Source organism: Colias croceus, chromosome Z (assembly GCF_905220415.1).
Source record: "Colias croceus chromosome Z, ilColCroc2.1".
Taxonomy (NCBI): domain Eukaryota; kingdom Metazoa; phylum Arthropoda; class Insecta; order Lepidoptera; family Pieridae; genus Colias; species Colias croceus.
In genome coordinates, this window is record NC_059568.1 from 4,862,310 (window position 1) to 4,876,799 (window position 14,490).

General features: G+C 32.4%; 1 protein-coding gene across 1 annotated transcript in view; it reads right to left on the reverse strand.

The window, feature by feature from the left end:
* LOC123705280 (glutamate receptor 1-like) overlaps positions 1 to 14,490 on the reverse strand; it is a 152,510-nt gene that overhangs the window by 62,408 nt on the left and 75,612 nt on the right. Inside the window, exon 4 of the mRNA XM_045654000.1 lies at positions 7,279 to 7,406. Within this exon, the coding sequence (XP_045509956.1) occupies positions 7,279 to 7,406 (128 nt within the window). The remainder of the gene's footprint in view (positions 1 to 7,278; positions 7,407 to 14,490) is intronic.

Sequence of the window (14,490 nt, forward strand, 5' to 3'; positions counted from 1 at the left end):
ATTTAAATTGACAGTTTTTACATAATTTAACAATCCTATCCTATCTTATCCTACTAATATCTTAATATATATAAATCTCGTGTCACAATGTTTGTCCTCAATGGACTCCTAAACCACTTAACCGATTATAATAAAATTCGCACACCATGTGCAGTTCGATCCAACTTGAGAGATAGGATAGTTTAAATCTCAAATCGTTTTAGAGAAAGCGGGCGAAGCCGCGGGCGGTAAGCTAGTAATATTATAAATGCGAAAGATTTTGAGGATGGATGTATGTTTGTTACACTTTTACGCAGATTGTACTGAACCGATTACAATGAAATTTAGCACACATAAAGAGGGTAACTTTGATTAACACATACGATAGGTTTAACCTCGGAAATCCCACGGGAATGGGAACTATGCGGGTTTTTCTTTGAAAACGCGAAGCCGCAGGTGGAAAGCTACTATAATATATTTTTCAACTGTGCAAAGGGTTTCTAAAAGATGATATAATATTCAAACGAATCAATTTACCAAACATAGTGTTTGCTTTTGATTAAGCGTTTACAATATGGCCGCTGATCAGCACGCAACTAGGTCCAAATAAACAGAAATCTATACAAAGCAGAAACTTCGTATTTGGTTTGCATTCAGCATTTAAAATAGTTTACACAAAAAATAATAGAATGAGCGGACATTTGGTCATGTTTTATATATTTATTTTTGTCAATAGGTTTTTTTGGTAAATCAGATTCTTGTAAAACAATGTATCAAATATAGATTTGAAATTGTACTTTTTCGAAAAAAAAATAAATGAATGAATAAAACCAAAATAAATATTACGATATTTGACATGCTGCTATATGTTTTAATAAAAAAAATAAACAAAAAAAAATTAGGGTCTTACAACTTCTTAGATTTTTTTTATTTTGGAGTCCAGTTAAAATAAAGATATCGGTGTAGTAATTGTAAACTTGGAGTAAATTTTTATATTTTATTTGAATGCATGTTGTATTAAAATTATAGTCAGTTTTTAGGTGTAACGAGTTGAGTACATTACTAGAATGGCACGAACACAACGCGATTAGTTCTACGCACGTGATAATATTTCTAAACTTTATATCTGAGGAAGTTGGAAGTTCTAAAGACTGTTAAGTGGATTATAAGTGCGTTTACTGATTAGGTATAACTTCCTTTCCTATTAGATCTGAATAAAAATCGTCATTGGAAATTAAGAAGGCTTCCTATACTATCGTACATAATATTTTAGATAATGTGTTTCAGTATATTGCGTCTTCAGTATATTGCGTATTCAGCGTTGTATTTTTCAGTATATGGATGCAAAAATCATTTTGTACCCTTCTTAATATGTAGCGCTGGGTGTAAGTAGATCTTACTAAAATAGTAGAGTCTTACCACATATTATTATAATAATTATAATCACACTAGGTTTTACTAATCTATAATATAAAAATGAATCCCAAAATGTGTTGGTAAGCGCATAACTCGAGAACGGCTAACGGAAAGACCTATCCTATGTCCTTTCTCGGGTATCAAAATATCTTTACCAAATTTCATGCAAATTGGTTCAGTAGTTAAGGCGTGATTGAGTAACAGACAGACAGAGTTACTTTCGCTTTATAAGTAATATTAATAAGTATGGATGAGAGATAGAAACATATTTATGGAATGTCAGAGCTCAGGATCTTACTGGTAATACCAGAATTAATATAACAGCATATTATTATAATGTAAATTTAATTACTCGGATAAACCCAATGCTTTTATTAAACGCGTGATAAATGCATAAGAGTGATTAACGAATTTACGTCAATTACAAGTTACTTAATTACAATAAGCTGAAGCCTGATGCATGGCTGATTTATACACGTAGTAAATTCAGTTTAATTATACGTTTTCTAAATGATTATAAGTAGGTATATTATGATGTTTTTTCAGTACGAAAAGTATGTTACAAACAGCTTATTAAGTGATAGATATCACTCAGATATCGAGTATCTTTTTGAACAATAGTTAATTCAAACCGGTTGTAGTAAATACAAAAAGACTATTATAAAGTTTTGAGTAAGATTTAAAATTTACGAAACATTGCAAGCTGTACTTCTAAAATCTACATCATATTAATTCACACTTCTAGGTTCCTCGGTTCCTACTGTGACATGTTAAAATGTTTAATACCATAGTAACAATTTGAGGGTATATTATATTTAGATAGCCGTAGGGTGACTTTGAATGGTCGGAGAGAGAAGCTTTTTGAAAACGATTTTGTACCATAGAAAGACCATAGATGTAACAATGTTAGATGAAGCTAGGCTGAGATTGTCCAGAATATTATAATTAAAAATTGAAGATGTCTTCCACATTATTGGAAACAACATACCTGGAAAAGGCGTGTTTTGGAAGACGTTTATATATTTAAACGCGAAACGAATTATTTAAAGCAACAGTAAACAATATTAATTTACATGATGGATAAATAATTTTAATACAAACACACGACACAAGAACAGCGTCGGTGTGCAAAAAATGTGCAATGTACAAATAGTATGATGATGATTTATTGAGCGCATGGCATTTATGTAATTTATTACTCAAAAAACACATTCTAAATATAAATGAAATAATCTGATTTATTTTTTATCCCAAATTTATTATTTTCACGAAGAATTCTGTTAACAATATTTTTTATTCATTACAAATTATGTGTACAAAAAAAGCGAATTTATAAACCAATATACCACAATTCCCTTAACTACTCGACGCTCTCCAAACGAGCTTCAGAAAAGATTATGACAATATTAAAACATTAAAGGGCAAATGTGAAAGCATTTTTGCCCCTGCCTTTTTTTCTTAATGACACAATTTATCTGAGTCCCGGTGAAATTTAATTTTGACTAAAACGTTCTCTTTGATCTTTAACGTCTATAATACTGTGTATTGATTAGGGCCAAGGCACAACGTAAGATATTGTGTGGAATTTTTGTGTAATATTATTTTTAGCTCAATGCTGTTCAAGAATTTAATTTGTAGCGTGTCGAATATTTACAAACGGTTTACGGACGATGCAGGAAATGAGGAATCATTTTACTTTAAAGGTATTTCGGTTTGTATTTTTAAATCCTTTTTAATTTTATAGTAAAGTTACGTTCCTCTAACGAACGGCTGAAGAGACAACGCCCACTAAATATACAGTTTTTAATTATTATGTACTAGTAAGTAAACTAACTTACGTAATCGATGTAAGTGAACCATCGGTATCGTAATCATACTTATCACTACATACATATTCAAGTGATTTTGAAGTTTTTAATTTGTCGTAGATCGGTTTAACAGAAACAATTTTGTATTGAGACGAAATGAAATAAAACATGTTATTACTAAGCGATTGTAACAGAAATTATTTTTTTACCCAACGATAATAACCATAATTTGTTTGAAGTTTAACATTTTTGTATTGTATCTCTAGATTAGCTTTAAGAGTGTAATTCGTACTATTGAAATGCAGTAACCCGGTAACATCAACGGAATAACATTAACCTGGCATCGAGATTCAAACTGTATACATTATTCAGGATACAGAAGTGTTTCGTCTTCGCTGTCGTTTTATACCAGGCCCATAAAGCATATTTTGTTTGGATATATTCGCTGTTCGATATTCATGGATTTACTCGGGAATACGGGTTAATAAAAATTTTAGATAATATAGAATAAGCAGGCTCAAATTAGCTGGTCGCGGAAGAATTCCAACCAATACAAGCGGCCCCATCATTAAAGCGGCTCGACGGAACACAGTGGGGTTTTAGTCATGGCTTCCTTCCCCGGGGGCAGTGGGTATCTTTGGAAGATTTCCCCACTATAAAAAAAGGTTCAAATTAGCTGTTTGGTGATAAGTAGGTATTATAATTACTAAATAATTATTTTAATGCTTGGTATTAAGTATAATCTGTTAAATAATAAAAATGAATCCCTAAATGTGTTGGTAAGCGTAAAACTCAAGAACGGCTGAACCGATATCATTTTTTTATGATTATATTCCTTGAAGTACGACGATGGTCCTTATGGAGAGAAAACGTAAACATGTATCACAGACGAAGTCAGGGCGGACTGCTAGTATCGTATTAAAACCGTTTATTTACTTAATTTAAAGTTAATTACGCTATAGGTCCCAACACGCCATGATTAAAAAATACCTACAGTTAACTGCATGCAATGATTGGATTATAGAAGCAGGGCTCTACTTACCAAGCAATCTCGGAGGATAAAACAAGATGAACTATATAAATAAGCTGTAGCTTCTAGCGCTAGAAAACATCCTTTCGAAGAGATAGTGAATTTCTGATCTTTTCTGATATTAATTTTCAAATAACTAGTGTCGCGGACAGGATTGGAGAAGTAATGAAAGGTTAGGTTTAAGCTTTGAGTTATTGATACTTGCGAGTTGCGACTATATTTATTGCAACAATTTGCGTGTATACTTTATTGGTTGAATTCATAAACTAAAGACGTATTAATGACGGGCGTATATTTTTTTCCAAATATATTACACAGATATGCAATTGGAACTGTCTGAAATAGTCTCCGTCTTATTTTGATTTCAGTACGCGCCTACTCCTCAAGTTAAAACCTTATCAAATTAAAATGCAGAATATAAGAAATATGAACAATTAACACTCAATCCACACGGTTTTAATAATAATTCATGTTCATTACGAGCAGAAAGTGAAATACACTAAAACACAAATACGTTATCCATACTTAATATTATAAATGCGAAAGTAACTCTGTCTGTCTGTCTGTTACTCAATCACGCCTAAACTACTGAACCAATTTGCAAGAAATTTGGTATGGATATATTTTGATACCCGAGAAAGGACATAAGCTACCTTTTATTGCGAAATATGTACCACGGGCGAAGCCGGGGCGGACCGCTAGTTTTGATATAAAGGTACTCGTTATCACAAATGTACGTAGCAAATGATGCAGGCTAGTGATCTACCGATGAAATGGTCCGTATAATTCTACAGTAGTTAACTTCTATTGCTTGGTTTACACCAATACAGAAGCAGGGAACAGACGGTTTATGTGAAATCCATATGTATATTAAACAATGGTTGGTTACTTTATGTAATTTTCACTATCTATCTTAATGTATATAAATCTCGTGTCACAATGTTTGTCCTCAATGGACTCCTAAACCACTTAAACGATTATAATAAAATTCGCACACCATGTGCGGTTCGATCCAACTTAAGAGATAGAATAGTTTAAATCTCAAATCGTTTTAGAGAAAGCGTGCGAAGCCGCGGGCGGGCGGTAAGCTAGTTATTGCAATAAAAATCTCGTTATTCGTGAAGGCATAAGACAGAATAGAAGCAGAAAACAATTCCTTAAATATACAAAATTACTCACATATTACAAGGAATTGTCATTTCTATCTTTAAATAATTTATTTTCATTTTTTATCGAAAATTTTTTCAATAATACAAAAATTAAGTTATGATAGTTAATTGTAAATATACCTATGTAAAAAGTTACATATTATTATATCAATGTACGAGAAACGCATACATAAGCTCCTCACATGGTAGCGAAATGGCCCAGTTACTTCGTAGATGGTTTAAATACATTCTGCAACGCATTCGTTTTTGCGAACGAAATCTCAAAACTCACTAATTATCTTGCACCAAATATGTTTCATGGAACGTCTTTGTTCTTAGCGCATGTAATAAGTTTATGAAAGTTGAATAAATTAAGTTCAAAAGCTTGCACTGTAAATAGTAAATTACCTTCATTTGCGTATTTGTGAATGTAGTTTCCTCTAAAGTAAATATAATAATTGAATAGGCTACTTCGCTTTATCTTGGTTAATTCAATGATATTATTGAATAGTTTAATTACAACGCTCAAATCGAATTCGAGGCAACAGTTATTGCTGCAATTTGCGTTTAACCCGGTTTTACTTAGAATGAAGTCTCTATTTATGAAACGCTTATGAAGTGTGTTTAGGATATTTTAGAAATTCTGGCCAAAGACTTCTTCTTTGGTAGGGAGGAAAAATATTTTTTTATCTATTTTTTTTATTTTTGTGACATTGTAGGCAACGGAGTTGTTGGGTCGCCTGATGGTAAGATGACCTTTGCAAATGCATAGGAAATGAAAAATGGAGATAATGGAAGAATTGACTGGGAAGGATGAGGAGAGAAGATACGTGCTCTATCTTTTATACATTTACATAGTACCTATTACATAATTTTTTTGTCGCTATTATACGCGGTAATTGAACATTGGCACATTTCAAAGCCGCCACATAACATTGATGGGTTTGTTCTGCTACAATATCAATTTGATTCAATTAAATTGAATTCATTTGAATCACCAAAATCCATTGTTGTATCTGGACAGTCCTCATGATTTTTTTAATAAGGCACGGACGAATAACTCCTGATAGGATTCGATTTAAGATGCCGAATGAAAGTGGCTCTTTATCCGTACTAACTAGGGAGCAATAAGAAAAATCAGAAAATCAGAACTACGAAATAACTCTCAACATAAATACTTGTTTTTCAGAATAGCAAAGAGCCTCAATGAATTCTTAATATCTTTATAATTGGTTCGTTACTAAACAACTCCTCTATATTCTGCTCGTCTCAGTATAAACAACAAGCCAATTAAGTTTTTCCCATAATCCCCGATAACTATCAAAATCACGCTTCGTTATTAGAGATTGATTCCCACACCATTTGTTAACCCAAGGCCTGGAGCTCGACGAAATAGCTCAGCACTGAAGGACGCTGGTAATTGAAGTCACCGCAACAGATCGCTCCGATTAACTAACGTCTTGCTGATTTAACACTCGAATACGTCATGTATCAAGTGGAGCCATTTTGAATCTTGACACGTACTCTGTGTTTCGTTTGGAAAATTAAGAGTTGCTTGGATTTCTGGCTTGCCGGATGTCGTAGCCCGTAGGCGAGTGTGGGTTAGGCGAGGCGATTATTTTAAAGTCAGATTTGGTATTTGAGAGTAAAATCACAGTCGTTTCGAATGCTTTTTCTTTTTAAAAAGTAACTAGTAACTAAATACCTCCATTTATTCGTTTCAAGAATTGCACTCATTGAAAACTTGTGTTTTAATTTAATACTGATATTTTTCTCCCGTTTTTATTGAGAACTAATCTAAATATAAATATGATGAACCAAACCTTACCTTTATCCCAAACCTTTTTACTTCAAGATTGATAATAATAAAAAATAAAGGAAATAAATAAAGTCTTACCTTCTCAGGAAACCAGGGCGTGATGAACGGCATTTGGAACGTATTGGCATACGAGTGGAGAGTATCAAAGGAGTCCGAAGGCACGGAGCCGAGCATGGCCACGGCACCGCGGGTGTACTGGTTGCAAACTGTAAATAAAGTGGAGTTAAAATCTCTTTAGGAGTGGTTAAAGTGTTATAGATAGAAGAGTCTTGGCAAATGTGTTGCAGAATTAGTTGAAGAAGTAAATGAGGGAACAGGAATAAATATTGTAGTACACAAGTATTGTAAATGACATCAAAGAACGATTAAATTCATTACACATAATCTAAACGATTTAGAAAGCCACAAATACTACGCTGTTTCACCAAAACTCTCAAAAACATTTACATTTATAATGAGCATTTTTATTCAATAGATTTTGCTTGGACGCACAAAAAAGGCCCGACGTTTTGTTTATTTTTAAGCCAGCATTATCGGGTTGGAAAAAGTGACGAAACTGGGCATTGCCGAAAAAACGGCAAAAGTTTTTTAACCATTATTCCAGAAGCTTAGCACAGTTCGGTATTTCGTTGGTATTTGCAGTGGATTTTATTTTTTACATACATGAATTCTAATTTACTTTGTTCTTTTTAATTTGACGTTTACTTGTGAGTGGGCCATTTGGACGCAATGTACCTTGGGTTTGAAAATATATAGCGAATAGTGTTTTTAAAAATATTTTGTACAAATAAATAATAAATTTGCACATTTGAATACGCCTTATTGTATCCAAAAATATTTTCCTGTTTAACTTCAGGAAACCTTTTGCAAACTAAAATAATGACAAATTTTATAATTATTATAATTAATTTATTCTTGTTATAGTTGTCATTTAAAGTTTTATTGTAATAAGTAATAACTCTTAAAACTAAGTAATAGTAATAACCATTTTATTTTTTTAATTATAAGATGAATTTGTAAAATTACTTCATAAGCAGTGAAGGTCAAAGGTCAAATTAGAATTAAACATAAATTTTGACAAGAAAGGATCGTTATCACCTTAATTTCCGTTAAATCGACAAAATTCAATCATCAATTTTATTCAGTCACTTCACTAATAAATTGAGATATTTGAATAATACTTATATTATTAACATATTAAACTCTATAGCTGGTTCGTTAACGTAGGTATAATTTAAATGTATTTCATTTATTTTAAAAACTATAATACAAATTAAATAAAGACTAATTGCAAATGTAGCCTACAAGCGTACATTTAACATATTATAAGACGAAGTGCGTTACTCCGTTTAAGAAAAAAAAAAATCAAAAAGTATTTTATGTATTATTATTGTTTTAAGCACAGTTTTAAGGTATAAGGTTATAACCTTATCTCTAACCTTTTACCTTTTATATGGTATAACCTTTTCTCTAAAATTAGTGAACTATTATCAAATTGATTACAGTTAGCACAATAAACTTCCAAACGCAATCCTACATCAAAACATCCGCACAGTTACTGCTCAAAGGGAATTTACATGTGAATTATCAAGAAGAATTATCCAGCTTTCGAGCTTCGTTGTCATACCATCGAATATTGAACTCGGCGTGGAAGCATAAAAGTACTATGGAGTTGGAACGGTTTTACACGGTCCGATACGATTTGAGGTTGTTTTATATTATTCGTCAATAGCATTCACTGGGCAATAACGAGTGTAGAAAAATCCGATTAAAACTTGCGATTCCTTGTAATTGTCCAAATATCAACAATAAAACCAATAAAAGAGGATCGTGTAAAAAATTCAGTGTAATGGATTTCGTTACTCATACGCCAATTTGGGCTGTTCTTAATGTCAAGCTTTTTTGCAATAAGAATTAATATAAACGATTTATAACAATTTGGCAGCCTATCCAAGAAGCGATTCTACATTCTACCTTCAGCTATATTTTTAAATTTACGATTTATATCGTTAGAACGATATCGAATCGTAACGTATAAAACTGTCTAAGAATGAATGACGGTTACTGCATTTGATTTACAGCGCGCTAATACTCTGCACTTTGAGTCCGTAATCCGAAATCAATGAACCTCGCGTCTTCTTAATATATCTTGAGAAATGAAAGTGATTCGCGTTTTTATTTTCAGCGGTTTTATACGAGACTTCATAATGTTCGGCTTTTGAGTTACGTTTAAAAGTTAAATTCATGTCTGGTTGTACTTCGATTGCAATTTTGAACCGCTAATATAGAGGGGTTTGGGTATGTTTAATAAAGCATAATAATTTATGAATAAACTTATAATAATTCATAGTTAGTGTTAAATTATTAATTTTTAGTTTTAATAGGCTTATTTATTATTTGGCTCTGGCATTGCAAACTAAAACGAGCAAATAGATTTTTTGTTGTATAGCTGTCTCTATAGGAAGGGATTGATACAGTTTTTGGTTTGTTAAAATATTTGCAACAATATAATGGTCCTCTTTACAAACTTTCCGACAATGTAAATAAATAAACACAAGTCTAACAAGATTCTGGATTGAATCGTATTACTAAAAGATTGTTCAGCAAATATGACACGAATAGCGTGGACTAGTTCCCATATCAAACAAATTTCGGGCGTGTAAATTGTTGGCTCGGATATCTTGAGTTTGTGTCAACATTTACTGAAGTCATATCTGAAAATACAGGGTGCTCCTTGTAATGATTGTTTGATTTAGAACAATGTAAAGTGTTTGTTAAAACGCCGTTTTTAGGAGAGATATGGATTTGAAAATGTGTCTGAGCGCGTTTTTACATTACATTTTTGTACATTAAATAAAAAAAAAATTAGAAAATCTATTTATTTAAATGTCCACTGTAACTATACAAGCAGCACTATTACACAAACACACACACACACACACACACACACACACACACACACACACACACACATGTTATTAACAGCCATTAAAGTCTATTAGGAGCGATTCATAAACACTTCACTCAAATAAAAGATTATCCCGCAAACAATAATACACATGCATTATTGTTTGCGAGATAATCTTAAATACAAAGGGCAAAAAAACACCGTGAACGTAATTTAAAAATCGTTCTCTTTTAAATTACTTCCAAAAGAACGGAATTACAGAACTTTTGAAGCAAAACACCCTGTACAACCAGAAAGTTGTTAGCAATAAATATAATACATATTTAACTTTTTTATTAAAGATTTATGGGGACGAGATAATAAAATAGAATTTTTATGTTTGAAACGTAATCAATTTTAAATTGACGCGATCGACGGGAAGCGTTTACAAATAAAAATATTTTTTATATCGGATTTTCTATTGGAGCCCGATAGAGAATATTAAGTGCCTGCCTGATTAGAGAATATGAGTAGCCATTGAATTGCGTTATTCAGATAATAGTTTTCATTATAAGTATAGTTATACCTATTTGTGAACTGTGAAATGGATGTTTTAATCATTTTCATCAAGTAACCTTTTGTATCTTTAAAGGCGGTATATGTGTATTTATTATTTCTTTATTAATTTTGGTTCTAAGTATTACTTACTTAATTTTAAATTATGCATATTATTAGTGCAAACGATTTACAAGTAATTTTATTTCGTCTTTAAGATACTGGAGAGACATGGACGAAAGTTTTCATCATTAAATAATCACGAAACAGATGTGCAATGCATCAGCATCCCACAAGAAGATTTTATTTAATAAAAGACTAACCACGTTGGACAGCTTGTTATAAAAGACTCCCTGCAATCAATGATTAAGAACGATTAACTTTCTTAAAACGAGCAATTTACGCTATTGGACAAACATAATCCAGAAGGCATTGCTATCTCGTTATGTGACCAATTGCCAAGAATGTAAGGTCGACTCTTGGAGGGGCTTTCAGTGGTCAAACGTGACCAAGCTAGCAATGAGCCCCCTGCGGCCACCGGGTGTGTTTGCTTTTTTTTATTACCGCATCCATATTTCAACAGGACGATCCCACAATATTTGGAACCACTGAGAGCAGTAATGCGTGCGTGGTAGGAAAGATGATTCCGACCTCTTTTCAATATTCCTCACAAAAACCCACAAGTGAATTGTTAATAGAAAGAAAACGGGAGAGGTTTTTTTTCCTCTCCTAACGTATTTTAACCGATGTTTATCTTTCGAGGTACGATTGTATGAAGCATCTAATAAAAGGTCCGTGAAATTACATACCTACTCCTGAATAATGTTTCACGAATTTGATTTTATTAGGCTTTTTTAAGTGTCCCGGAATGTTTATTTGGGAGAAATGTGACCTAGATTTGTATTGAATCAAATATTCCATGTGGAATGCGTAGTGCGTACATTAATAAGTGGAATTGTGTGAAACCAAATTTTTATCTTTTGAGAAATCTTGGTATTTTCTGAGTATTTATATTTTTAATATAAGCTTTGTAAATGGGGTTACGAATTCCGTATCATGTGATAATGGTTCCTTGGAGCGGCTTAAAGTTTCGCACCCAACTTCATGCTTTGACCCCAAACTCTATGGTCTCATTTATTCAGCACTAGCAACATCTGTTCAATATCTGAAGTGTCGTAATGATACTTTGAAGTTGTCAAATTATCGCTAACAGTAAGCGAAGATCGGAATGTTGGTGAAGTTTGTTCAAAATTAGTCCTTGTGCCTTCGTGATTAGATATACGACCTTGTGCAAGGTGTTTGTTGTCGTATTACTAATTGGTACAAGTTTTAGGTAGTGATTTATTCGCTAATGAGTAAGAAGTTTGTTTCGAAGTTTTTAGTGAAGTGATATTGTATACACCCACTTCTCAATTCTCTATTTTGATAGTTACATGAATATATCAAAGGTGTAGGTTTAATATATGTACGGAGAAATTGTAGATAATTTTATTAGATACCTATTCTTTTTATATTGCTAGCGAATTATAAGACTGTGTGTCCTAACCTGTACAGGTTCTTAAATTATTTGAAATATACTATCACAGTGTACGAAGTACAAAAAATGAAAAGGTACATCATATATACTTACCGTCCTTGGAAGATATGAATTTAATTTTACACAAACTCCAGAGAATATGAAACTTGCGAAAGGAAGGAAATTGACCACAACGAGAAGTACAAAGATTAAATTGAGCCTGGCAGCTTTCCAGGTAAACTGTACTGGAATTACGAAATATTATATGCTGATTTTATATTTTAAGACCTCTTGCTTACCGTTGGTTCTATATTGAATAGCTATTTCTAATTGACCTTATTAAAGTAGTATACTTGTGGGATAATAAGGGGGAAAGTTTGTCATGCGGCTAACATTTTCAAATAGGCACCTAATGATTTAATAGTTGTAGATAAAAATGGATCTGAAAATATAGTTTGTTGGGAATGAAAAACGGTCGTGTTTCTTGGCAATTCTTCTTGTTTGAAACATACTGCATTGGTTGCCTTACAGTAAGTTTGATTTTAAGTTCACAAAGAATTTGTGTATGCACTCAAGTTTATTCCCAACTCTAATAAGGATCTTCTTTCCATATACAGGCAGGGTTTTTGAGAAATCGCTAACAAGCCACTAGTTCTAAGAATTGGGAGGATTTTTCATTCATCATGCAGAATCCTTTTGACATTGAGTGCAGAAAAAGTATCATCGAAACGTACTAAGTTTGATTATGGTGAAATTTTTCTCTGTTCTGAATATAGATACTAAAATTACTTAAAAATGTTAGGTATGCTGAATTTATAAAGGATTTAAAAATCAACTGAGATAGAAGGATAATTCGTCTCATGGCGATATACACTGCTGGCATAGCCTAAAGCTTATTCCGGAGAATATTATTTTGAAACTATTAAACGTGAAGGTTGCATTTTTTGAACTTCTATTCTTTAAAAATCTTAACGCAATAGAAATAGTTTAATTTATAAAATCTTATAATATACAATCAAACATGAATAATTGACTTTCTATTGCATTTGAATCCATTTTATTTACCAAAACACAAACTAGATGACCTCTGAATAGCTAGATATCTCTGACGTCACGTAATTGCTTCTGGATTGAGTATTTGACAGAAGTGACAATTCGTGACAGAGGTATTGTGGGTGTATGTCGTACGCACGCCAAATCACATGTCCAATTTGCTTGCCACTGTAATCAAATAAGATTCTTGGATTGCAAAGAGCGTTACTTTCATAGATAGGTAATTGTTTAGTTGTGCTGTAGGTAAATTTTAGGATGTGAAAGTGATATGGTAAGTTTGAGACGTGTTTTGAATTCAATATTAAATTTATAAAAACATTTTGTTCACCATTATGTTATTGGTGCGTAATAGCTAAGAGATAAAAATAACATTCCTGAAATTTAATTAAGGTGGCTATAGGTTTTTTTTAAGACAGATTTTTCTCCAAGTTCTTCATACTTGAGAAAAAACACTATGAATTTGAATTGTATATACAACCTTTCAGTGTATATCTCGCAATTAAAAACTTAGTCTATATAACTAGATCAACACAGTATATAAATAGAACACAATAAAATAAATATCTATCCAATATAACAATCCACTGCGTAGAAACAGAGATAATCACGAAATATCTCCCAATAATGATTCTTCATTAATTTCGATTCACGACTAGGAAAAATCGGGCTCAAACATTCGATATTCAAATGTGTTCGAATTAACCAGCGACTTTAACGAACGTGAAATATTCGCGTCAGTTTGTCATTTGGGATAGGGCGAATCGTGAGGCCTCATTTAAAATGTCGAACGGCAGATTCTTGATCAAAGCTCATCTATGTGTAATGACGGTTCTGTGGATTTTTATGTTCTAGTTCTTAGGGCGATACACTTGAAATGTGATATGTGGCTTTAGAGAACAATTTATATTTTGATGTTTTATTAATTTCTATTGTAACAAAGTTTTATATAGTGCGTTGCGCTCGGAGAGCAGCATGAGAGTATTAGCATTCACTTATTTCATTTATCATTTAACTCCTAAATATTGTTAAGCTATTGCATAGCTTCTATCGCGGGCCTTGAGCGCAGGGACCGAATCGAGAAATTCCGTAACGAAAAAACCTCACGCTCCCCACTCCAACGGGCGTGGCTTGAAGGCATAGCGTTTTTTATTTATTTAATTATACCTCATCATATTAAACATTTTTTATCGGTGCGACGAGAAGGCAACATTTCGATTGGGTAATAATCATAATAAATAATTAACAGCCCATAGTTTCTATGCATAACATTCATTAATTT